This window comes from Phoca vitulina, unplaced genomic scaffold (assembly GCF_004348235.1).
Source record: "Phoca vitulina isolate PV1807 unplaced genomic scaffold, GSC_HSeal_1.0 scaffold11, whole genome shotgun sequence".
NCBI classification, from domain to species: domain Eukaryota; kingdom Metazoa; phylum Chordata; class Mammalia; order Carnivora; family Phocidae; genus Phoca; species Phoca vitulina.
In genome coordinates, this window is record NW_022589714.1 from 48,530,038 (window position 1) to 48,553,923 (window position 23,886).

General features: G+C 54.0%; 2 protein-coding genes across 2 annotated transcripts in view; one reads left to right on the forward strand and one right to left on the reverse strand.

Moving 5' to 3' along the window:
- The first annotated feature begins 290 nt into the window (after positions 1-290).
- LOC116635684 (ubiquinol-cytochrome-c reductase complex assembly factor 2) lies at positions 291-14,104 on the forward strand. Its single transcript, XM_032410008.1, has 4 exons — positions 291-463; positions 10,490-10,564; positions 11,382-11,451; positions 13,923-14,104. The coding sequence occupies exons 1-4, from the start codon at positions 326-328 to the stop codon at positions 14,048-14,050; spliced, it is 411 nt and encodes a 136-aa protein (XP_032265899.1). The 5' UTR covers positions 291-325; the 3' UTR covers positions 14,051-14,104.
- A 99-nt stretch (positions 14,105-14,203) lies between these two features.
- ITPR3 (inositol 1,4,5-trisphosphate receptor type 3) overlaps positions 14,204-23,886 on the reverse strand; it is a 68,031-nt gene continuing 58,348 nt past the window's right edge. Inside the window, exons 47-58 of the mRNA XM_032410009.1 lie at positions 23,695-23,805; positions 23,403-23,595; positions 23,033-23,158; positions 22,377-22,549; positions 21,518-21,682; positions 20,644-20,836; positions 20,056-20,160; positions 19,841-19,968; positions 18,825-18,990; positions 18,035-18,195; positions 16,671-16,832; positions 14,204-15,980 (exon numbers count right to left, since the gene is read on the reverse strand). Of these exons, the coding sequence (XP_032265900.1) occupies positions 15,912-15,980; positions 16,671-16,832; positions 18,035-18,195; positions 18,825-18,990; positions 19,841-19,968; positions 20,056-20,160; positions 20,644-20,836; positions 21,518-21,682; positions 22,377-22,549; positions 23,033-23,158; positions 23,403-23,595; positions 23,695-23,805 (1,752 nt within the window). The 3' untranslated portion in view covers positions 14,204-15,911. The remainder of the gene's footprint in view (positions 15,981-16,670; positions 16,833-18,034; positions 18,196-18,824; positions 18,991-19,840; positions 19,969-20,055; positions 20,161-20,643; positions 20,837-21,517; positions 21,683-22,376; positions 22,550-23,032; positions 23,159-23,402; positions 23,596-23,694; positions 23,806-23,886) is intronic.

Genomic DNA, 23,886 nt, shown 5'->3' on the forward strand with positions numbered 1-23,886 from the left:
TTAGCAGAGGTCTCCGAGGAAGTCTGTTAGTCTGGAGCTTGTGCAGTCATCGAAAAAAGAGAAGTAAACCTGTCCCTGGAGTACTCCGCGTCTAACTGGCCCCTGGGAGCTGGGCCCGGTCCAGGAGGAGGACACTGAATTAAACCCGCTCGCAGAGACAGGAGAGCAGCGCCCCTATCTGGAGAGCGCCGGGCCGCCCGCGAATTCGCGCACGCTCATTCCTCCCTCCCACCCCACCTCCCCGGGAAGCCGGAGAGCCTAAGTGCGCAAGCGCCACCTGTCGCGCCGACTCCTCCCTCAAGGGCGGGGACAAACGGGGCCCAAAATGGCGGCCAGCCGCTACCGGCGTTTCCTTAAGCTGTGTGAGGAATGGCCAGTGGACGAGACCAAACGGGGCCGGGACTTGGGCTCTTACCTGCGGCAGCGGGTGGCACAGGCCTTTCGGGAGGGAGAGAACACCCAGGTGACCGGATTGTGGGGTCCGCCTGCAGCGGGGTGGCGGTTGGGGCGAGGGGCGGAAAGGACGAGGCACGGGTGGGGCCCACGAGCGGGCGAGCAGTGGGGTCCACGCATGCGCAAGCCTTCCCTCCCCGGCCGCACGTGCGCGCGGACCCTCCTGTACCCCCACCCTTCCCGGCACTTCAGAGAACGACGACCCCGCCTTCTATTTAGTGCTCTCTGGCTGCACTTTGGAATTACTGAAGAAACTTTTTGAAAAAATCTAGATGTCCGGAACCATTCAGCCTTATTGAATCAGAACCTCTGGGGTTGGGGCCTTGGCCTCGGTATTTTGTAACTTTCACCAGATGATTCTAGGTGCAGCCGGGGTTGAGACGCACAGCAGTCGTAGATGGTGACAGTCGCAGGCTTATAGCTTCCCTGACACGGTGCTGTTACCTTGCAGTGACTGAGCTGAACCTCAAGGACCTCTGCAGGGCCCCAGCAAAGCCTTTGCTACCTGGGCCGCTGTAAGCCCGTGCAGCAGGTTTGGGACCTCAACCCCTGCCCCTGTGTGAGTAGTAGACCTACGTTCTTGCTCTCCAGGTTGGTGCTAGGGCGGCTCTGGGACTCATTCATACACAGCACATATTCATTGAGCACCCACCATGTGCTGGGTGGGAACTGTGCTAGGTGCTGGGGAGACAGCAGTGAATTAGAGGAGGTCCTGTCCACCTGAAGTTAAAGTTTACATTCTCGTCTGGGACACAGTAAGCAAGTAGACGTATGTAAGATAGTCCAGATCAGTCCTGTGCTGGATGTAAAATAGTAGCATGATAAAAGGGTAATACTAGTTCTGAGAAAGCCTGGCTCAGGAGGTGACACATAGATGAGACATAAGGGAAGAAGATGAGCTGACTGTATACTTGGTGGGAAGGGCATTCCAGGCAAAGGTCCTAGGCAGGAAACAGATTGGCGTGTTGTGGAACAGAAAGGAAGCCAGAGCGGCTGAAGGGGAGTGAGTGAGATGGAGTTTGCTAAGAGTTGAGGTCAGAGGAGGACAAGAGCCAGGTGCAGTAGGGTCTTACAGGCTCTGGTTGGGAGTTGGATTTTATCATAAGGCCAGCGAGAAGCCATTGGGGAATTTGTGAAGACTGACATGACCTAATTTATTTGTTTCATTTATTTACTTTGATTTTATTTATTTATTTGACAGAGCAAGAGAGACACAGTGAGAGAGGGAACACAAGCAGGGAGAGTGGGAGAGGGAGAAGCAGGCTTTTGCTGAGAGGGGAGCCCGGCACGGGCCTCGATCCCAGGACCCTGGGATCATGACCTGAGCCAAAGGCAGACGCTTAACGACTGAGCCACCCAGGCGCCCCCAATTTATTTGTTTTAAAAGATCATTCTGATTGCATGTGGTGAATGGATTATAGGGGGCGAGGATAGGAACAAGGAGGCTGGAGAAAAGGCTACTCTGGCAAGAAATAATGGTGGTTTGGATGAGGGAGGCAGCACAGGAGACGGAGTGGCTAGATTCGGGTTGCACTGTGAAGGTTGCTTCAACGGGACTTGCTAATATAGTGGATGTGACGTAAAGGGAAAAAGAAACCAATGAGAACACCTAGATTTTTTTGGCCTGAGCAACTAGGTGGGAGGAGGTGCCGTTTACTGAGATGGGAAAGACTAGATGAGGAGCAGGTGGGGTGTGGGAAGAACATCTTGAGTTCAGTGTTAGACATGTTAAATTTGAGATGCCAAGTGGACTTACCTCCAAGTGGAAATGTCAAGTAGGCAGTGAGATATTTGAGCCTGGGACTCAGGCAAGAGGTCAGAGATAGGAAATGTGATACATAAACACACAACCTGAAGAAATGACTTTTGCCGTACTTGGCCATGACCTGTCAGAGCAGGAACATTTTTTTTTGCAACTTAGCCCAACAAAGAGCCAAGCCAGCCCACCTAATGGAGCAAGAACATGCCCAGGGGTATCATGGAAACCAGATTTCAGATGGGGTGGAGAGCATGGATGAAGTGTCTGGCTCGGGGCTTGGGGGATGCAGGGGGGTGGGGCACTACACGTACGCACCTTTTACAGTGGTCTTCACTGGTCCAGCATACCAAGATCTCGAAGGCAGGAATTGTATCTAGTCCCAACTCTACAGACTCCATAGACTCTTCTAGGGCTCTGCTCCCTACATATTTTTAGTGTGAGCCTCCTGAGAATAGAGAGGGTGCCATTTATTTTCTCCCCCCAGTGTCTAGCATAGTTCTTGGCACATAAAGGACAACCAGTAAATGTCTGGATGAAGCGATTAAATGATCGGTTATGACTCATGAGACAAAAATCATTTGAATACAGTTGCAGGTGTGGCAGAAGTAGGTGGAGAGAAGTAGCGAAGAGTGAGAAGGAATATTTCTGTGTCCTGAGTGGTGAGAATTTGAGAGCTTGCAGTGTGGGGGGAACCTTAGGAACTCCAGAAGAGGGACATAGCCTTGTCCTTACTGTCAAGAAACTTAACAGTGGGGTAGACAGACGTGCATTTTACTCTACTGAAATTCAGATGGTGAAAGCAGCCAGCAAGGAGGCTGACAGAGGCTGGAGCCTTGGGGAGGTGAGAGAGTGTGACATTCGCCTACTTGACTTAGTGTAAGAGGACTCAGAAAAGGAGGGTATAGCTTTCTCTTTTGGAGTTGTCATCCTTTGTCATCACCTGGGGAGATAGTTCTAATCAGTCGAAGGCCCACACAGATTTGAGTCATGGTTTTAGATGCAAGTCATGGCTCTGATGATGGTTCTGGAGCCGCTGATGAATGCATCCCTGGTAGAGTGAACCGGTATATCACAGTGGCAGCAAGCACATTACTCAGGACCACTGTCATGGTGCCTCATCCTGATGGCACCTGAGAATGCCCCTGGGCTTAGTAAATCTTGGTGATAATTTTTAGAGGGAGCAGCCCCTTGCTAGAATTGAGAACAGCACTGTGAGTCACTCCCACTGACACCCTGGATCATTTATAAACCTTGAGGAAGAAAGGTGGTTCCGGTAGACTCTTCATTAAGCCGGCAGCAGACAGCGAGCATTAGACCCAGTTGGGTGATGGGTGGGGAGCTCCCCCTTGGTTATGCCAGTTGCCAGAAAGACCAGACTAGACGGAGAGGCAGTTCTGCTCCACAGCCTCCTTGTTCCTGTAGAGGAGGGAGGCAGGCAGTCTTCTTGGCGTCTTGACCCCCTGGATCTTAACAATAACACTGAACACATGCTCCAGCGTGCTTTTGCATGCATACTCTCATTTAGTTTAGTCCTTAGCGCAGCTGAGGAAGGTAGCCATCACTTATTCCCATTTTACAGATGAAGAAACAGAAACCTAAAACAACTTACTTGGGGTCCCCTGGGGAGTCAGTGGCAAGACAAGTAAGCAACAGGCCCAGCTGTCCTGGTCCTGATCTGGCGTTGCCTCCTTCGGGCCTCATCTTTCCTCAGCTGCCATTTCTCCCACGTTCTTTCTTGCTAAAAAGACCTCTTGTTCCATGAACATCAAGCCACCCCTTTTCCCTCATGCCCTGCTCAAACGAGTGACAGTTTTGCCAAAGAAGTAAATGTGTCTTTACCCACCTGCTTTTCTTTGCCCCAGCCATGACCCCCTAGTACAGATCGGAAGAAAGATGACCCTCAGGTGGGATACCAGTGCAGAAGGGCCGGACTCACTAGAAAGCAAATCAGGCATTCAGACTTGAAGGCAGAGTACAGAAACCTCCGCCTCCATTAATTCCACTTCAGATTGCCCTCTGGGGAGTCTCATGGTCCACCCAGAACCCACCAAGAGGGAGGTGATGGTGGGAAGCAGGAGCACACTTACCACCTCTTACACCCTCTATCCTTTTGTGCAGTTTTTTGAAAGTTAATGGTTATGGGTTTTGCCCCCTCTGAATACAGTTTCTTCAAGAAAACACATCTCCTGCAGCACCAAGAGCTTAATAAAAGAATCACAATGTGGGGGAAGGTGGCAAAACAACTCTAATTGTTGACTCAAGTACAGGGAAAGGGGCCAGTCCTTCTAATGAGTTCTCTAGGTGCACAAGCAGCTTCCTGAAAGATCCCTGACTGCACACCAGCACCTACTAATCTAGCATGGGCACAGCTCTGAGGAACAGCCTGGAAACGCGGCCGCCCAGGAAGGGGCTCACCCACCAGTGAGTTCTTGCATTATACCTGGGTTTAAATCCTATCAGCCTTGTTTGAAAAAAGTTGAACTGCATCTTGGGTTTGCAGTAATGTAAATGATATTTCCAGTTCTCAGGGGAGAATGTAAAGGTTGTATATAATTCTGTTGTCTCGGTCATCTGGCGGAGCCCCGGTCTTTGGCCTTCCTCACTGTGGCAGGGAGCCACACTGCCTGGCCTGTGCTGATTGCGGGGACACCACCTCAGCGGTGCCCACCCCCATATGCGGGCTCCTAGAAGGCCAGTTTCTGAGGCATGGCCTAAGGACAGATTATGCTATTTTTAGCTATAATAGTGAACCTACTGCAAAACAGGAGTTAAGAGGAGAATCATCTCTGAGAGGGAATGTAGGCGTCTCCATCTTTTTTCTCATCTCCCAGTTCCAGGCAGACCTAGAACGAATTAAGGTAGTGTTTAGACCATGGGATGGCAGCTTTCTGTGCTTGGTTAAAGATAGAGGTGCTCATCCTGCTAGAAGGGATAAATTACGGACCACTTTCGGTGGGTCTCCACTTTACTCGGAGCCCTGTGCGTCTGCCTATTGCCTCCTGGATGAGTGGCAGGCAGGTGTGTGAGGGCTTCGCTGCCCTCCGATCCTTGGTGCCAGCCTGTTTTGCCTCTCACCGCACCGCAGCACGTGCCCTGGCCTCTCATTGCCTCCCAAATTGGCCACAATGTAAGTGGTTCTTAACCTTTGAGAATCTAGTGCACTGTGGACACCACCCCGCAGACACACAGGCTTGCCAAGATTCGCTGCCTTCCCAGGCCCTTGAAGCACTCCTCGGCTCAGCTTAAGACCCTGCTTTGCCTAAAACATCCTTGTCCCCTGCTTTTTCATGCATCCTCCCAGCTACTCCTCTGATCCCCATTCCACCCAGGCCCAGCTCCTTGCCGCTGAACTCCTCAGTGCGGGACTCTGGCTCCCCCTCTCTGTGAACTGTCACTGCAGTGAAACCCAAGACCCCTGCCACACCTGCCCCGTCAGCCAGGCCTGGTGACCCGCTCCCACCCCTGATTTCCTGTAATCTGGCACTCAGTTACACGCTGCCCCGGGGCCATGTTTGATTTTTAATGCGCGCCTGTCTTGTCTCCTCGGCTTGCTTACCAGTTTCTGCAAGGCCGAGGCTGGGTCTTTATGTCCCCTCACAGCCCGCTCGCAGAGCACTCTGCGTAGTAGGTGCTCAAGAAATAGATTTGCAGTAGAATTGAAGGGAACAGGCTCCCGTAACGGAATGAACTCATTTCAGAAGTTCATTACCAAGCCATGAAAACCTTTTTTCATAGATCCTCCTGGACCGAATCCAGCTCTACCTTAATTAGCAAAGCAATTTGCAACACCCTTTCCCAAAAGTGCTTATGCGTCCCTTTGTGTCCCTTTGTGTGACTAGAATCAGGGCCACTGTGTGTACCAATTGCAGTCACCACCCCAAATTCAATTTTGAAAATCGAAATCAGTGCCTGCGGCACTGATGTAGATTTGTATGTATAAAAGTTTAATATGGTAAAGAGAAATTTACTGACGACTGAGCAGGGGAAATGCAAAAGGAGCAAAAATAGAGCCATAGAGGACACTATGTCAGTTGAACATCTATTTTATTCACATTTAGGGAGCAGAGCTGAATTTTTCATAATGTCCCACTGCTGCCTTTTTCAAACCCAGAGCTGCTGTTAGTCCTAAAATGTCCGTAATCTCATTAGGTGTGAATGCAAAATCAGGTAATTTAAAGCTTGTATGTAAGAATATTTCTAAAAGTGCACCGTACATTTCATCAGGAAAACTGTATATTTCCAAATTCAGACACATTTTTGCTGGAGTCTGTGAATAAAGTGTAGGATATAGGAGTGTGGCAAGGCTTCTGGAATCAGACAGATATTTCTATTGATAATCCTTTTAAGTGGTAAGTAAGACTTTTTTCCTTGCGGAGCTTGGGTTGGATGTGCCCCGGACCCAGAATTGGCCGTGACTGCTTCTGCCCTTCGGCAGTCACAACTGGCTAGAAGGTGGCATGCCTGCTTCTCATCACCTCCTCCGAGCTGCTCTTACAGCCTCATACACACACCTTCTGGCCTCAAATAAGAAGTTGGGTGACAAGTTCATTTTTGGGGGATTGGCTCTTGTTAGGTGTTTGGTTCCTTCTCGGATTGTTAGTGGAGCACCGGGCATTATGTAAAATATCTAGGAGGCTGTGTCGTTAATACTGAAGGAATTTTAAGAGGTTGAGGGAGCTCGGATGATCCCATTGTTTTTGCATTCAGACCCTATGCTCTTTGCCCTCCTCTGCTCTGCAAGGGTGCATTCAGACCCTATGCTCTTTGCCCTCCTTGCTCTGCAAGGGTGACCCCGACCTCCTTCTGTGCCCCTCCTCTGCCCTGCTGCCCCTGCAGAGACGGGAAAAGACAGGAAGGAAGAGGACACCTGCTCACCCCCTCGAGGGTATAGTAGGAGGTGGCTGAGTAGCCCCGTGGCAAATTCTCACCATTAGAGAAGTTGGAGGAGAAGCAGGAGGGGAACTCGCGTGGGCAAGATTTCCAAGGGCGAGGACCAGGTCAGATTGGGGGTTTGATCAGGAAGCGCTGTTGTCGGTGGCCTGCAGCAGCGGTGGGAGCCCAGGAGAGCTGTGAGGAGGGCATGAACGCCTTGCCAGGTGTGAACGCCTTTGCTAAGGGCTCGGTTGGGAAGGTGGTCGGATGGTGGGAGGAGGGGAAGGTCCAGATGAGCGGCCATCAGGCGAAGCGGTGCCACAGATGAGTGCTCACTGGGCGGAGACCAGGGGTTGGTGTCTCATCCCCACCGAGCTGACCGTGGGGTGCCTGGTGGCCGCTGGGAGCCAACAGTGTCAGAGCCCGTGGCGTGGTCAGGTGGGGCGATCCTGCCCGCCTTCAATACTTCCATCCCTAGCCACACCCCGGCAGTCACACGGGCAACACTGATCCACTCAGAATGCCCTCGCTCGCTGCCTCTCCGCCGGGCATGTGCTTTAGCTGGCCCTGTGCCTGGAGGGCTCCCACTTCCTTCTGGTAGCCGCTGCTCGTCCTCAGCCATGGCCCTCCGGCCGGCTGGTCTCCCCTGGCAGGGTCCACAGCAGCCCTCATTGTCCTGTCGCCAGGATTACCTATCTCGGGGGTTGTCCTGAACGCTCTGCTCTTTCCCCTTGTAGTTTGTGAGGTGGAGGCCTGCGTTTCCTGCTACAACTGTTCACTACCAATAATACTAAGAAAAGTGAATCACTCACATTGATCAGTGTTCCAGGCCCCAACTTCAGAGCAATCCCGGCATTACCTCATTTTTCCTCACACCGCCCTCAGAAATAGGGACTATTATTATCTTTTCTTTTAAAAGAAAGGTTAAGTTGGCGGGTTCGCTTCAAAAATGTCAGTGCTTGAAAGACAAAGAAAGGCCAGGGAACTGTCCCAGCTGAAAGGAGAAAGCTACACGACAGATAAATGCCATAAGTGATCCCAGGCCAAAAGAATTTTTTTTTTCAATGTAAGGATTATAACTGAGACAATTGACAGAATTGGAATATGGATGATGAACTAGATAAAAGTGTTGCATCAATGTCAGGTGTCCTGAATTTGATCACTGAACCATGGTTATGTAAGAGAATGCCCTTGTTCTTAGGAAACATACTGAAATATTAAGGCATGAAGGAGCATCATGCTCCAACTTACTCTCAAATGGATCAGAAGGAAAATATGTATATATAGAGAGAGTGATAAAGCAAATGTGGCAAATTTTTTCTAAAGTGTGGGGGACAGGGGGAGATTGCATGATTTGCCCAGCATCCCGTGTCTGATAAGTGAAGGAGCCAAGATTCCGAGCCAGGCAGTGTGACTCCACCGCTCTCCACAGCCACGGACACCTGTTCATACACAGGGCCGAGAACACTGCACATTCTTGGTGCGTGACTTTTTTTAAAAAGGATTTTATTTATTTATGTGAGAGACAGAGAGAGAACAAGTAGGGGAAGGGGCAGAGGGAGAAGCAGGCTCCCCACTGAGCAGGAAGCCCAATGGGAGCTTGATCCCAGGACCCCGGGATCATGACCTGAGCTCAAGGCAGATTCTTCACCAACTGAGCCACTCTGGCGCCCCTCACCCCTTGGTGCGTGATTTTTAAATTTGTAAGTGAACCCATCCACACAAGAATGAAGCAAAAGATGAAATGCACGATTTTCTTTTGATAATCAACGTAATATTTAAAACTTGGTGCTGGTGTTATTCTCTGTTTCCTTTTGTGTCTCTTACCCTCTGTTCTCCTACCTTCCATGTTGGCTCGTGGTTATGCATGCTCCGCTGAAGCCATAATGTTGGAAATGCTTTCCTCCAAAGCGCATGCTGCAGAATTCGGTTCCAGCTGGACTTCCCCACCCGCCCCCAGGATGCTGCCCTACAGGGGTCAGAACCCAGTCCTGGTCTTAACATTTTTCCATCCCTTCTTTCTGTTCAGCCCTCAGTGCCAGTCCACCCAAGTAATGCCTTTGATTATTATTCAGCGAACACTGGCTACCTCCTCAGCCCAGAATCCTCTCTCTTCTGATGTGGCTACCTGAGCATTCTCGTGATGAGTGGCCTGAACCCAGGGACAGATCAAGTAAAACTACATGGCGGGTCATCTTTTTTTTGTTGGCTGTGAAGTGGGGACCTTATTTGACATGCGCAGAGGCAGAAGCAGAGCTGCCTTATTAAGACACTTAACTACTGATTTATTTATGCTTTGCCTTCTTCGAGAAAGGATTTAAGTTGGAAAAATCCATCGTTTGAATTCTGGGGAAAACATAAAAGAAAGTTTTTTTTTCTGGAGAGCTTTCAGAATTCTTGGCAGAATCACGCAAGGAACCGTAGATAAATGATAGCAAGGGCAGAAGGAAGGTATAACTAAAAAGAGGGATGAATGGGGACAAACCACCTCCCATCTGCACGTGTCCAACTTTCCCGCAGTTTCCAGCAAGGACACCAGGGTATGTCTTGATTCCCGCCCCCCTCTATTCGCAAGACTTCAGTGTTCAGGCCCTGTCCTTTCTAGCAGGACCTAATTGGACTCTCTCTCTGGATTCTCCCCAAGTCAACCATCTCATCTTAAACCACTGTCTTCTTCATGTTTCTTTCCTTGTGAAATTGTAACGGCTCACCACAGATGAAAGCTCAGCCAATTTATTTTTTGCTTTTCATAAAATAGTATTTAATACATTTCATATTGAAGGTTTAACTAAAAAAGTTCTTGTTCTTTCTCCCACCCAGGCTCTTCCCTTCATATTCAGGCCCTCGGCCAGACTGGTCTGGTCTGAAACATAGACCGCATCCATGCCTCCTCCGGCTCGCACCATCCCCCCACCGGGAAGGCCTCTCCACTCTCCCTTCTGCTCCCCAGCTCCTGCACATCCTTCAGCACCCAGCTTAGGCTCACTTGTGCCGTATGCTGAGCACAGGAATCCCCCCGCCCCCCGGTTTCTTGCAGCCCACACCTCCATGAGGTTCACCCTTCTGATACTATAGTTTCATTGTGGTGGCTTCCACTGCAGCTGGTGTGGTGGTCCACAAGTCACAGATGCTCAGCAAATGTTTGTTTGCCAGTTGATTGATGGAGTTTTTCTGCAGGTTGGGGAGTTGATGAGGTGGAACCATTACAGAAAGGTGATTTCTAGTAGCTTTCTAGTAACTGGAGCTGTAGGCCAAGTTTGCTTCCCACGGAGTGGAGAGGCTAGTGCTAAGCTGCAGGCTGCTTCATTTGAATGCCTTGTGTAAGTGGGGTCCTTCCTGGGTACAGACAGGCGTGGGAGACAGGGCTTGTTTGCTTACTTCCTTGGGGGGTTCTTTGTTTTTCAGATTGCAGAGCCTGAGGCCTGTGATCAGATGTATGAGAGCCTAGCACGACTCCATTCAAACTATTACAAACACAAGGTGAGTGGGCCAGTCTTTTTTATATCCCCAGCACTTGGACTGGAAATGACCAATGAGAGTGAGTGAAAATCTGATTATACAGTGCTTTGTAAAGAACTGTGGTTTTGCTACTTTCAAATGTAACCGGTAATTTCAACCAAGCCAACAAAGGCGCCTGGTAGAGGCTTTTAGGTCACCTAAATAAAAGCTATTTATAATTTTGAATAAAAGCCATGTGTTTTATAGACCAGTGTGTGGTTGGGGTGTATCTGACAACTCTTGGGCCTTACACGTATTTTCCCATCTACTCTGATGGAGCTGGCATTTCCCCACACTCTGGTGATAAAGATAGGTGCTTCGGGAAAGTCCTGTCAGACAAAGCTGGGCTTTTCCTCAGCCCTGACGTGATTACTGTCAAATTCCGTTTAGCGTGGTTTTCCCCAAGCTTGAACAATGTGTTCAGTAACTCCAGAGATATACACAGCCAAATGCCTAGCCTACAGGGAAAAGGGATTTCTTCTAAATCCTCGCAACTCAAAGTAGGGTCCCCGAGCAGCTGAGCAGGCATCCACCTGGGAGCTGGTTAGAAATGCAGAATGGGGGAGAGGGGGCACACCTAGACCTCCTGAATCACACAGCCTACTTTTTGGGAGGATTCTTGGGTCCCTTCAAGCGAGGCCAAGTCTTTGGCCTCTAGGTGGCGCTGCTCTTCTAGCCCCCCTCGCTGGTGAACTGTGCGGGGAGAGCAAGGCTTCTCCAGGATCATCAGGTCTCTGATGTTATGCTGCAGAACTAATCTCTCCCCATCCTCTCTGTCCTCTCTGCCCCATGTGACCAGTACCCTCGCCCCAGAGACACGAGCTTCAGTGGCCTGTCCGTGGAAGAATACAAGCTGATCCTGTCCACAGGTATTGACAGTCCAGCTGCCCTTTCCGGTCAGTTTGCAAATGATTCTTTGAGTTCGAGCAGACAAGGGGAATTGTCTAGTAACACTGCTCTGCTTGATGGAAAGTCTTGTGGAATAGCCCAGAGGAAATTCTGAAGCTTCGGGGCTCATGCTTTTTGGCCATAGAATATGGAGAAGGTCAAAGGCATTATTTTAAAAAAGAAAATCCATCTTTAGAGCTTTTAAATTCAGGGCAGCAGGGAACAGGGGAATACGTATTTGCCAAATGGAAGTAGTTGAAATCAGGATGGAAGGAAAATAATTTTATTTTTATGGTCCTAAGGAGACTTTATAAACAATGAGGGTTTTAATTAAAACAAAAAGCCATTCAGTAAACTTGTATGGGGATATCCATCGAAGTGTTATCTGACCCAGGGGACATGGTTTGTGGGTTAGATATGGGTTTAACTTAGGCACGTTTGGGAGTTGTTGATGGACCTCATTTAACAGGAAAGGAAATACCCTGCCCAGCCGTCCCCTCCTTACTTCCCCATCTCCATTGCCATCAAAGGGGGAGTTGGGGGTCCTGGCAAGGGGAGCCTGGGTTGAAGTAGGCAAGTTCTGGAAAATTACTATTTTTATTGCCAAGGATACCGTATACAAAAATAGGCTAACCCTTTCTGCAAGGGCATGGCCCTGAAACATTCGCCTTCTGGTACTCTAGAAATTTCTTTTTCCTATCCCTCTGGCAGCCTTTCAGCAACTAAGTTTTGGAGATTTGGCCTTCCAGAGAATTCTTACCTTCTGAACAGATTAAAACCTGGTGGTGTCACCTGCTATTGTATGTCAACTCTGAACCTATTTTTGTTACAGTACTCTGGAAAACTGGGGTAACGATATTTTGGCCAGGCAGAATTACTTTATCAACAGTTTTTAAAAATATGTACATAAATGTATTCCCCTGTCCCTAGGCCCATGCAGTTACCAGCATTGATGCACCGTGTCACTCTGAGGGCCCCACGGGGTTTAAACAAAGTTTGAACTTGAAATCAGAATGGAAATACGTTCCAGAGGCCCAGCCTCCACCCTCTTCGTTAGCCCCTGGACACCTCTGCAATTGGGGGGGGGGGGCGGTGTGACAGACTGCAGCAAAGCACGGGGAGTTGGAAGACTCCCCACAACTGGCCTGTGGCTGTAGCTTGTTCTGGCCAGGAGTTCAGCTCTGGGAAATTTGCTGATAATTTGTTTTCACAATAAGCCTCGTATTTTTGTTGCGACTATGTGGCACAAGCTCACTGACTGTTCCCTCTGACAAGGCAAGAATACACACCTTACAGTGTTTGAGGGCCTGGCGGGTCTGATATGTGGCCAAGGTCTGGGGCCCAAGTGTGTTCCCCTGGGCTTGGGGTCATGGGAGACTCCGAAAGAGGCCTCGTGGTTTGCAAGTGGACGGGGACCCCTCAGCATCCCACTTTTTGCCCACAAGAAAACCTAGACTTCTGGAAAGGTTTCAGGGTGGGATGTTGGGCTCATGGCTGAAGTAGAGTGTGTGTCCTCATTTAGTCAAGATCCCACTGATAATAAATGGAAGTTGCCTTTTCAGAAAAGTTCTTCTTTTTCTCTAGAAGTTTTGTTAACCAAGGAAAATCTAGGCTATGAAATTTAAACAATACTATGTGAAAATCTAAATTTAAAATACAGATAAAATTAGGCAGCATATAACTCTAGCCCTGGAGAGCCTTTAGACCGGTGGTTTTCCATGCGGGGGGGGGAGGGGGGGTGCCACATTGCCCTGTGACAACGTCTGGAGACATGTTTAGATGTCACAGCTAGGAGCCGGGTAGGGGGGCTGCTACTGACATCTAGTGGGTAGAAGCCAAGTTGCTGCTAAACATCCTCACAACCAGGATTATCTGGCCCAAAATGTCAATAGTGCCCAGACTGAGAAAGCTGGGTTTGGTTCCTGTGGGGTGTGAGTGTGTGTGTGTGTGTGCGCGCGTGTGTGCGCGCGTGTGTTCTTAAACAGGGGCCCCACTGGCTCTCACCAGCCGGCTCCCTGCTGCCTTCATAGCTATGAAGATGGCTTTTCCTGAGTGCCGGCCGGGTGCCAAGCAGATTCTTCTATTATTTCCTTTAGTCCACAACTTTGGAGGCAGGCGTTTTGATCTCCACCTTACAGATGAGGCACCTGAGGCTAACAGGGTTAAATCATTTGTTTCCCAGTGAGGAGATCGGTAGGGATCCCAGGTCCCACCGCCGTAAGGCACAGGGTGCTGAGCGTGGGGCCTGCTGCACAGGTGCTCCCTCCACGCGAGCAGTTTTTCTGCAAGCGCATCTGATTTGCTTATCAGAAGTTGGGGCCACGCTTCCCTCTCTCAGGCCCACACTGTGTAAGAGTCAAGGTGTGCTCGGATGGCAAAAGCCTGTGGGGCCAATTTACATAGTCAAATTGCCGACTTCAGTCTATTTATTTATTGTCCTCCCCTCTCGCAGACACCTTGGAAGAGTTTAAGGAAATGAATAAAGGCATGTGGAAGAAGCTGCAGGAGAAGTTTGCCCCCAGGAATCCCGAGGAGAAGCAGAAGGCCTGGGCTCGGTCCTTATCTCGCCCGCGCACCTAAGAGTGGAGTCTTGTACATTGCCATCATAAATAAAACTGCCCTGATTTCCCCATCCTCACGGTTTGGGAATCTCCTCCAACCTTCACAAAAAGGAAGCCCTTGCTGCTCTAAAGGAAGCTTCTGCCTGAGAAAGGGTGCCATCGAGCGTCCCCCCCCGCCCACCGGTCAGGGTGGGGAAGTCTCCAGAGGAGAGGAAATGCGGGTCTCCGTCTGGGCCTGGGAAGGGAAGGTGACGGGGCCTCTGGGCAAGGTGCTTCCTGCACAGCCACAGGGGCCCCACCTGCCAGTGGGGGTCTGGCTGGCTCCTGGCAAGATTCTCAGGCTCCCTTTTGTTGTAGGAGCTCCTGGGGGAGAGCCAAAAATAGCGGTAAATATTGAAGAAGGCATCCTGTTGCAAACAGAAAGCAGCAGGAGGTGGTGTGGCGGAGAGATGAGAAGAGACTGCTTGGCCCTCATTCCCACTGACTCAGAAGGACAGAGCCTGGTCCTCTGCCCCTGACCTTGCAGAAAACCCGTGTTCCAGGTTGGCTTAAGGGCCAGAGTAGAGCTACGGACGGGCCTTGGCCAGGCGGGGCCTCGGATTGTGGTCGGCTTCAGCACTCTGCGCGGATTGTGTGGGAGGTCACAGGACAGAAGCCCCCTGGCCAGGGCCACACACGGGGTCACCTTATTATTCCCTGGAACCTTAGCTCTTTTGTAAAAATTCATGTTCCCCACTTGAGCTTTCTTCTGTCAAGCACAGAGCCGAGAGAAGGGGTAGGTAGGGCAGGGGCTGATGGCACCCCTCGTGGGGAAGAAGCGAACGTGAGCTCTTCACCTCATCTGTACCTGGACCCCTCAGTATGTGCTGAAATACATACAAGAAAACACAAACCACTTCTGTCCAGGCATCGCTGTGAGATGGGATGCACTCGGCCATCTACCAAGAGCCCGAGGCGAGGCCGGGCTGGTGGGCAAAGGCTTGAATTCTGTCCCCCGCCTGTGTCCCACAGGAACCCCCACAGCCCCTGGGGAGCATAGGAAACAGCATCCCTTTCTCACGGACTAGAGTTCTATTAATTTATTTAAGGCAATTAACATATTAGTTCTCAGGCCAAAGGATTTGTAAAATGTTACACCAAGAGATAAAACAAGCAGTCAAAAACCAGCCACTCGAACACACCCGGGCCCTGTCATCTGGGCCAGCGACTGTTGTCAGCAGGCCTGCTAGGAAGGGGCAGGTCCCAGGAGCAAGGCTCTTCGTCCTCGGGTCACAGTCTCCCTGGGGCCGAGCCAGAGGGATGGCCTGGACAATGAGGTCTCCGTGCTGTCCACAGCAGATCCGAGGCCCGGCGGCAGGGGGCGGGCCGTGCAGCCGTGGCCAGGGCTGGGCACGGCACCCTTGAATAAGTTAAATAACAGAACACTAAAATCACTAGTAACAACAGCGTTACTGCACCTCCCCCAGGCGCGGGCGGGAGGCCAAATTGTAGTGCTTAGAATAGAGGCGACCCCACTCCTAACGACCGGCAGGGAGGAACACCGAGGAATGTCAGTTACTGCTTTAAGGGACAAAGCAACCGTCCTCCAAGATGACGTTTCTTCCTCTAAGGCATTAAGGTAAGCTGAGTCCCAGTGACTTGCCGAGTCCTCGATAATGGCTCTAGGCAGGACTGTCAGCTCTGTGGCTCCCCACGCCGTGCTGGCCAGAGCCTGGGACGGCTCGGGGGTGTCCGGCAGAGTGGGGGCTGGAGGCCGAGTGGGCCCTTGGCCTAGAGAGGCTGGTGGGCTGGCTGGGCCACCTGACCCACGGGAAGGGGCAGCCTTCCAGTCACAGCTGTCCGTGATGACCGTCCCCTGTCGGGGCCTCCAGTGGCTCTCCTCAGCGGCTCATGCAGTTCTGGACATCCACAAAGCCCAGGCGTTGCCTGCGTTTCCGCTGCTCTGTCATCTAGGATTAAATGGGGGCCCACACGTCCAGTCGGGCCGCCCGGGACCCTCCCTCCGTGGGCACTGGGGAGGGGCTGGTGCCCGCCCCCGGCCCCCTGCCCCATGGGCCCAGCTGCTGTTTAGCGCTGGCAGCAGGCCAAGGCCCACCCCAGGATGCATTGAAGATGTCCGCCCCAAACCCTTGTCCTCGATTAGTGTGTCACAAACCCCTAATGTGGTGCAGCTGGGGGACCACCCCACCTAAAAGAGGGGCTGCCTAACCTCATTTAGCCACTGACAGATGGGAGAGGAGGATGCTCTGGGCAAGAGGGGGACTTGAGAAGTGGAAGGATGCCTTGACCTCCCCTATCACCAGTGAACCCCTCAGCAGCCTCCCTAGCAGCTGCTAGGGGGGAGGGGGTGAGCGAGGGGGAGGACCCCTCACACCTCTACCAAGGGTCCACTTGGCCCTGTCTTTCAGGGGGCTCACAGACAGGGGCTGCCAACCTCAGTCTAGCTTTCCATGGGGGGAGAGAGTGTCTCCAGAACCTGTCTTCCACCCCAGACTCAAGAAGGAAAGGAAGGAGTGTGAAGGCCCCAGCACCCTCCCCCTCTCCCCCGCGGCAGGCTGGGCTGTGACCTCCCAGTGACGGTCCGAAGCTGCCCAGCACGGGACCCCAAGGGTGGGGCCAGGATAGGCCTGGGTACACACCTGCTCCTTGAGCTCGTTGAGCTGGGCAGTGAGGTGGGACACCAGCTTCATGGTGGAGTTGAGCTTGTCTTGAAGAATCCGGATCTCATTCTGCTCCCCTTCCCCCTCATTGCTCACTAGGGACATGGCCCTCATCCGGGGGAACCAGTCCAGGTTCTTGTTCTGAAAAAGATCCCCGGCGGGATGAGCAAGCTGGGGCCCAGCCTAGGAAGGCCTCATTTAGAAAAGCAGTAAAGGATGGGGAGCCTGCTGTCACAGCCTGGACAGATTACTCCCCGGGATGTGTCAGGGAACATCTGAACCGACTGGGGTCCTCCCCGGAGCCAGAGGGCGGGCGGTGAACCCTCGGCGGGGCGTCGAGAGGCCCGTGCACTGGGACAGGCTAACTTCCATTAGACGGCCTCAAGTCTCACTGGTATCAGCACCATCTGTTTACTGCCCTGACACCCTGCGAGAGGCGGAGGAGGGCCTCTGCACCAGACCCTGGAGCTCCTTCCTTCCTTCCTTCCTTCCTTCTGCCCCGCCCCACACGTCCTGCACCCCAGGAAGATGCGAGTCAGACACACGGCGCGCTGAGGGAGGGGAGGCTCTGCTGAGGGCAGCTGGCAGCTGACGTGTGCCTGAGAGGCAAGGCCACATTCCCCGGGACGGGGCGGGGGGGGGGGGCGGGAGGGGGCCACCAGGGTTCTAGCTCCTTTTCAAGCTGTGAGTTCTCAGACCAACAGATAAACCTGTACTCAAAGATCAGTTCAAATTATAGACTTAAGAAACCAATAGAACTCCCCCTTTCCCCCCCCCACTAAATAGCTCTTTCCTTTTAGCCTGCAATTTATCCGTTGTGCAGTAATTTGAAGATGCACTACATTTGATGGAACGGATGGGCTTCCTTTTCCCGAAACACTACAAGACCTTTTTTTTTTTATTACTATTCACTGCTTTCACTCCCTTTACACAACAGAAATTGGACAGATTAACTCTGATTCCTCCTAAGTCTGATAGTTGCAAGCTTTTCCAGGCCCCCTCTCAGCCTGGACCATCCAAAGCTTTGGGAAGCTGCCCTTCCTCTTGCCGAGCTGGACAAGGCTCCCTCCGAATGGTCCACTGAGCAGCCACCAGGGGCGGCGTCTGCCCTGCTCTTCTGATTACTCAGTGTCGGGCACCCACAGGCCCCAGGGACACCACGCACGTCCTTGGCTTTTCCTGACAACAGAGCCCGCGCAGAAGAGCTCAGAGGCCCCTCCGCAGCTCGGGCAGCTGGTGAGGCTCCGGTGAGGCCGGCCTTTCCACGGGTGTCCACAGGTGTCCCCAGCTGTCCCCAGCTGTCCCTCCCCGGCAGCCGCGGCCGCTCCTCCCCAGGGCCACACCTTGATCATCTGGGCCACGTAGCTCTCGGGCCCCGTGTAGTCCGTCTTGTTTTTCACACGGACCAGCACAATGAAGTACAGGTAGTTCCACATGTTGTGTTCGAACTTGATGTGCTCCTCAAAGGACACGGTCTTGTTATCAAACTTGTCTCTCTCCAGACCTGAGGGTGCGGGGGGTGAGGACGAAACCGTCAGCCTCCCAGAGCCACCGTGGGGCCACCTGGCCAAGCAGACACGGCCTCTCGGTGCAGTGGGGGCCTCTGGTCTCAGGCTGACGGGCCTGGTGAGCACGTGTGACAGCCCACCCCGGCCCATTTAGGTCAGTTCTATTTAAGGCACCCGCCCCTTGGCCGTGGAGCCCCCGGCTGCCAGAGCTGCAGCCCTCCACCACGGCGGCTGGGGACCGGCGGCCGGGGACCGCAGCCGGCCTTCCAAGCCCGGGGGGAGGCAGGAATCGCTGAGAAGGGTTTTGTCCCGCAGGTGCTGCCTGCTGCTTAGCCTGTGGCGAGGGGACTAGCACCTCATACCGGGAGTGGGGAGAGCTCTGGACGGAGACCCGAGAGTTTGGTCTCCCCTGTAAACCGAGAGGGTTTGGAGGAATGGTTTCTGAGGCTCTTCCCACTCCCTTCTATTACCCCAAGCTCAGGCAGGGTCCTGTTCTCCCCAAGTGTAGGATGAGCAAACAGCCATGGAGCCGTCAGCCCCAGGGGCCACGGGGACCGGGGAAGGGCCAAAGGGCGGCTGCCCCAGCCCCGCCTCGGCCCCTGAGGGGCAGGAACGGGGGCCTCACCGCAGATGAAGCACGTGGTCTTGAGAATCTCTTCCTTCTTCTGCTTCTCGCTGCGCAGGTCGGCAAAGGTGTCAATGATCACCCCAAAGATGAGGTTCAGCACGATGATGATGACAATGAAGAAGAACAGGAGGTCGTAAACCACACGGGCTGGGAAGAGAGACTCCTGCAAGGGTAAGGCAGGGGTGAGGCAGGGAGGCTGGGCCCAGTTCACCCAGGCAGGCCAGACTCAGGCAGGGGTCAGGGTGGTGACTGAGGAGGCCCGGCCCTCAGCACAGGGGAAGGATGGCGTCTGGCTCCTAGGGCCCTGAGGGCGGCAAAGCCGACCCAGCCTCACTCTGGGCAGGGCAGGCCCTAACTGGGGGTCAGGAAAAGAGCAGACTCAGGACACCAGCTGGGCCTGAGCCCTGTGGGAGGAGTTTGGCGTGGGGCACTAAAGCTGCAGGTGGTGGCTTGTCTCTGCCCCTGACTTTTGGTTGGGGGCACAGCCAGCTCTGCACTCCTCTGCCCTGCCCTGGGGATGCCGGGCCTCACACATTCTGGACACTTTGGCCAGGAAGCGGCTCCTCGCCCCCATGTGACTGAGAACAGACCGACTACTGGGAACACCTGGCTGCCTGAGTCAAATCCCAAGGCCTCCTCGTGGAGCCGCCTCAGCTTCCCCACCCTGCGCACCCTTACTGTGGGCGAGGGCTCTGCCTCCCAGATGAAGCCGGTGTAGCCGGGGATCCGCCCGACATCTGACTCACACCTTCCCTAGCCTGGACAAAGCTTGGCTGCCAAAGTCTTTCCTTAGAGCAACTCACGGTGAGCTGGTTGGGGATGTGCGAGCGGAGTGCGGTGGGAAACTCAACAACCACGTGACTGCGCGCTGACTTGTGGGAGAGCAGGGGAAGGGGGTGCAAAGTCGGGGCTTGCGACACTGAAGACTGGGGGGGGGGCAAGCCGCTGTGCCAGGCGGGACCTCACAGTGGCTGACTCGGCCAGGGCTGGGGAGAGAGGCAGGCGATGCTCACGTCTTTGGAGGGCTTGCGGAGAATGTCACCCACGCCGCCACCGTTGCGCAGCCCGTGGTTCATGACAGTGACGATGCACATCAGCAGAGTGTCACAGGCCCGCTCCGTGCTCTCCAGCTCTTCATTCCCTACACGCGGAGTGTGTGCTCAGACCCAGGCCGAGCCCCCTGCCTCCGCGCCCCCTCCCCCAGGCCCCTGAGACACACTGCCCTCACCTTCCAGGACCTCAGGCACCGAGACCCCTGAGACACAATTCAGCTTGTCCCCACTGCACGTGCCCACGAATGTGGCAGCTCCATGTGGCATCCCCAGGGGGCTGGCTAGAGAGGACACGGAGGAGGTCACCAGGATAAGGACATGGCAGGCCTTATCATTCCCCTGGTTGTGTCCCCAGCATCACATCCCCCACGAAGCCTTCCCCCATCCTGCGAGCTCCCGACTCTGCCAGGCTACAAGTGAAGGGTCTTCGTGCCCTTGCCCCCACCGGGCTGTGCAGGAAGAGCAGGAAGGGGGGTCTGCACCCCTGAGCCTGGCACACAGGCAGCCCCAGCAAATACCGAGTTTAACATGAATGCCAGAGTCTGCAAGCAAGAGGCTCCTTAGGGAGACGAAGACCAAGGCTCTCCCACCCCCTCAGTCTGTGCCAGGGAAAAGGGAGGCAGATTGGTGTGAGCTAGACCTCCCCGGAACCCAAGAGGAGAAACTGAGGCAGGGAGCCTGGTGGATAAGCACTCCCAGGGCCTGGTCCTGACACCGGTCATCTGTTCAGCAACCCCCTCACCCAAGGAGAGGGGACGCCAGACCTCCAGAGTGATTGCCGGGCAGCCGGTCGACCTCAAGGATGAAGTCATCCTTGAGGAAGAGGAAGCCAACAATGGAGAAGAGGTAGACGAGGATGAGGGCCAGCAGGGCGGTCAGCAGGATGGAGCGGCCATTGCGAGTCACGCTCTTGATGACGTTGAACAGTGTCTCCTCACGGTAGATGAGGTCAAAGAGCTGCAGGGCAGGGACAGGGCCATGAGGGACCACAGGTACCACTGGATCCCAGGGCTGCCCCGCTCCCAGTGGTTTCCCACAGGCTCCTCCAGAAGGGTCTGTGTTAGGCACATGGAACCAGCCTAGTGGGCCTGTCGGGGAGGCTGCTCAGAGGAACCGGAGTTCTAAGGCCAAGGGAAGGGAGTGTGGCCCAGGAGAAGGTGTAAAGGGTGAATGGGCAGGCAAATCCACACATGCGGGGAGAAAGATGACCAACTCTTAAAGTGTGCCTGCTACCTGCCACGATGCATTCTACATGATTTTTGTGTATTAAGCTCATGTCAACCTCACAATTTTTCTAGAAGGTAGGTGCTGTTAATTATCCTTGTTTTACAGATACAGAAATGGAGACATGGGGCAGTTAAGAAACTTGCCCAAAATTACAGAGCTAGTAGTGTCCAAACTGGACGCAAACCCAGGTAGTCTGGTTCCAGGGGAGATGGGCCAGATGGGGGTCAGGAGTGGCCAGCAGGGCCCTGAAGGTCAGGCTGAGGTCAGGTAGAGGAGGACTCTGGAAATCCATCCCTCCAAGCCCAGCAGCAAGAGGACTGGACAGAGGCTGGTGCTGGGAACCGCTAGCAGCTTGAGGCAAGCCCCGATCACCCCCACACCCCTGCCAGCCCCAGCCCCCACCACGCTCACCAGAATGCTGTAGAAGAGCTCATGGACAAAGAGGCCCAGGACACTAGTCAGGATGTAGCCCACATGGTAGAGGAACTCCATGTCCATGACCATGGCCTTATAGCCCCGGATGAAGGTGCCTCGGTTGCCCACGAAGCTCACCACAAAGACGATCTTGTTGGTCAGCTAGGGGCAAGTACAGGGCATGGGGATCAGTGTCCCACCACCCACGCCGGATCTCCACTCCCTGCTGCTTTGCCCGCCCAGTGCCCAGCTCAGAGGTCAGCCCTTCCATGGAGCGGATGTGATCTGCTCCTGCTCAGCCTGGCAGGCTCGGCATTAATGAAAATGCTTCCAGAAATGTATCTGGGTTCCTGGGATAGAATGGGGAAAAGCCCCTGGGGTCCATGGCTCCAGGAAGAAGGTGAGATACAGGTAAAGGAGGATGGAGTCAGACAGACCAACCTGGGCCTTTACGGTGACTCGGTAAGTTAGGGAAAGGCACCTGCCCCCCTGCCCCTTGCTCCAGATACATTTTATTTCCAGCTGTCAGGAACTGTCATAACATACAAATCCTTGATGTCTACAGTGTGGACAGTGCCTCTGGGCAGTGCCCACTACCATGTACACAGCAGCCCCGAAGCTGGTGCCCCAAAGTGCCTCCTGGCTGGCTGGCTCTGAGTGCCACTTGCCCCAGGTTGTCTGGGGAGACAGAGGAGGCACAGAAAAGCCCTGAGCGCGGGTCTTTAACAAGCTTGACCCCATCACAGGGACAAGGGGGATAGGGCAGAGCAGTGGCTGCTGAGAGGCGGCCGGCCAGTGTGAGGTCCTACCGCGCCATGAGCGCAGGGGTGGGGTGGGGGCCCCCTCCGGCACTCACGTTGAGGGCACCCAGGATGTTGAGTGTGGGCCCAATGCCCAGGTAGTAGATGGAGCGCAGGATGAGTGCCACAATGAGGGGGCGGATGCTGTAGCGCTTGGTGAACAGGGCCGTGATGGAGAAGCAGATGAGGATCCAGAAGAGCAGGGAGATGAGTGGGGAGCCCAGCACGCCTGGGGGCCAGGGCGCAGGGGTGAGCACTGGTCAGCGAAGCCCACCACAGCCCCAGCCCCGACACAGCCCAAGAAGCCACCTCCTCCTGGAAACCTTCCCTATAAAGTTCTCGGTCACCTGGTGTTAGGGCCCCTCCCCCACCATCACACCTGCCTGTCTAGGCTTAAGGCAGGAGGCCCTATTCAGCTGCTGCTACCGTATCTGACCTCTGGCTCATGTTTGTGCGTGAGAGAGAGAGAGAGAGAGAGAGGCAGAGCGAGAGACATGCACTGTCTCCAGAAGTCAAGGATGCTGTCTATCCCACGGGACCACATCTGTGTCTCCCCAGGATGGGGTGTAGAGCCCAAAGAGCAGTGCAGGGGTGCTTTTCCCCATTCTGCCTCTGGTCCCCGAAGAGCCTGGCTGGCCCCAAAGCTCTGCCCAAACCCAGGGAGGGGGCATGGTGGGCTCCGGGGCTTCAGTCTGCCAGCCTTGTGTCCCACCTGTGGATGCGCCCTCCATGTAGGGATAGAAGAAGGCAATGATGATGTTGATAAAAACCGCCAGGTTGAAGGAAATACTGCCCCACAGGGTCATGCGGCGGGAGAACCAGTAGATCAGTGGCATGCCTGGGGGAGGAGGGTGGTGGCAGGCTGGTGTGAGTGGGGCCTCTCGTTCACATTGTCCACCCGCCCCGCACGGGCCCCCAGCGCTGGCACAAGCTCCAGGCCCCACTTCAGAAAACGTCACTGGAGCCCTCCTAGGGGTGGGGTGGGGTGAGGCAACTACCAGCAGGTAAGGAGGGGTCCCCAAGGGGCATCACTGAGCAGCTCCAGGCCCGGCCTTGCCCTCCCGCCCCGCTGGGGTCCTCACTGCGGAGCTTGCGCTGCCATTCCATTTCATTGTGCAGGAAGGAGGACTGGTCGAAGAAGTCGCTCACTTTGCTGCCCTGCTCATCCTGCTCTGTGGTGGTGAAGAGCCGGTGCTTGGTCTCCTCTGTCAGGAACTGGCAGATGCCAGGCACCGGGAACACGATCTGCTCCATGCTGCGGTCCTGCCGCACGATCTGGGCGCACACAGGCACGGGGTCACAACTAGGCCACCGCCACCAAGGGCCAGGGTCACGGCCCTCACTCACAGCGCCCCTACTGCCCTCTGGCCCCACCTCTATCTGGGACGTGTGGTTCTCATAGTAGGCCAGGGGGTCCTCCTCCTCCTCCTGGGCAGGCGCTGAGGACTTGAGCATCTGGGACAGCTGCTTGTTGTTGAGGCTGAGCTGGGGGTAGAGGGGCCGCTGAGGTCAGGCCCCGCAATTCTCCACTGCTAGACCTGCCACCCAGCCCTACCGGCTCGAGGG

What these genes read in the sequence shown, in the direction of transcription:
- LOC116635684 (XM_032410008.1), top strand. Translation starts at nt 326, where the DNA reads ATGGCGGCCAGCCGCTACCGGCGTTTCCTTAAGCTGTGTGAGGAATGG. An exon ending in CAAACTATTACAAACACAAG is followed by an intron (nt 10,565 to 11,381) that starts GTGAGTGGGCCA and finishes CCATGTGACCAG; the next exon opens with TACCCTCGCCCCAGAGACAC. An exon ending in CAAGCTGATCCTGTCCACAG is followed by an intron (nt 11,452 to 13,922) that starts GTATTGACAGTC and finishes CCCCTCTCGCAG; the next exon opens with ACACCTTGGAAGAGTTTAAG.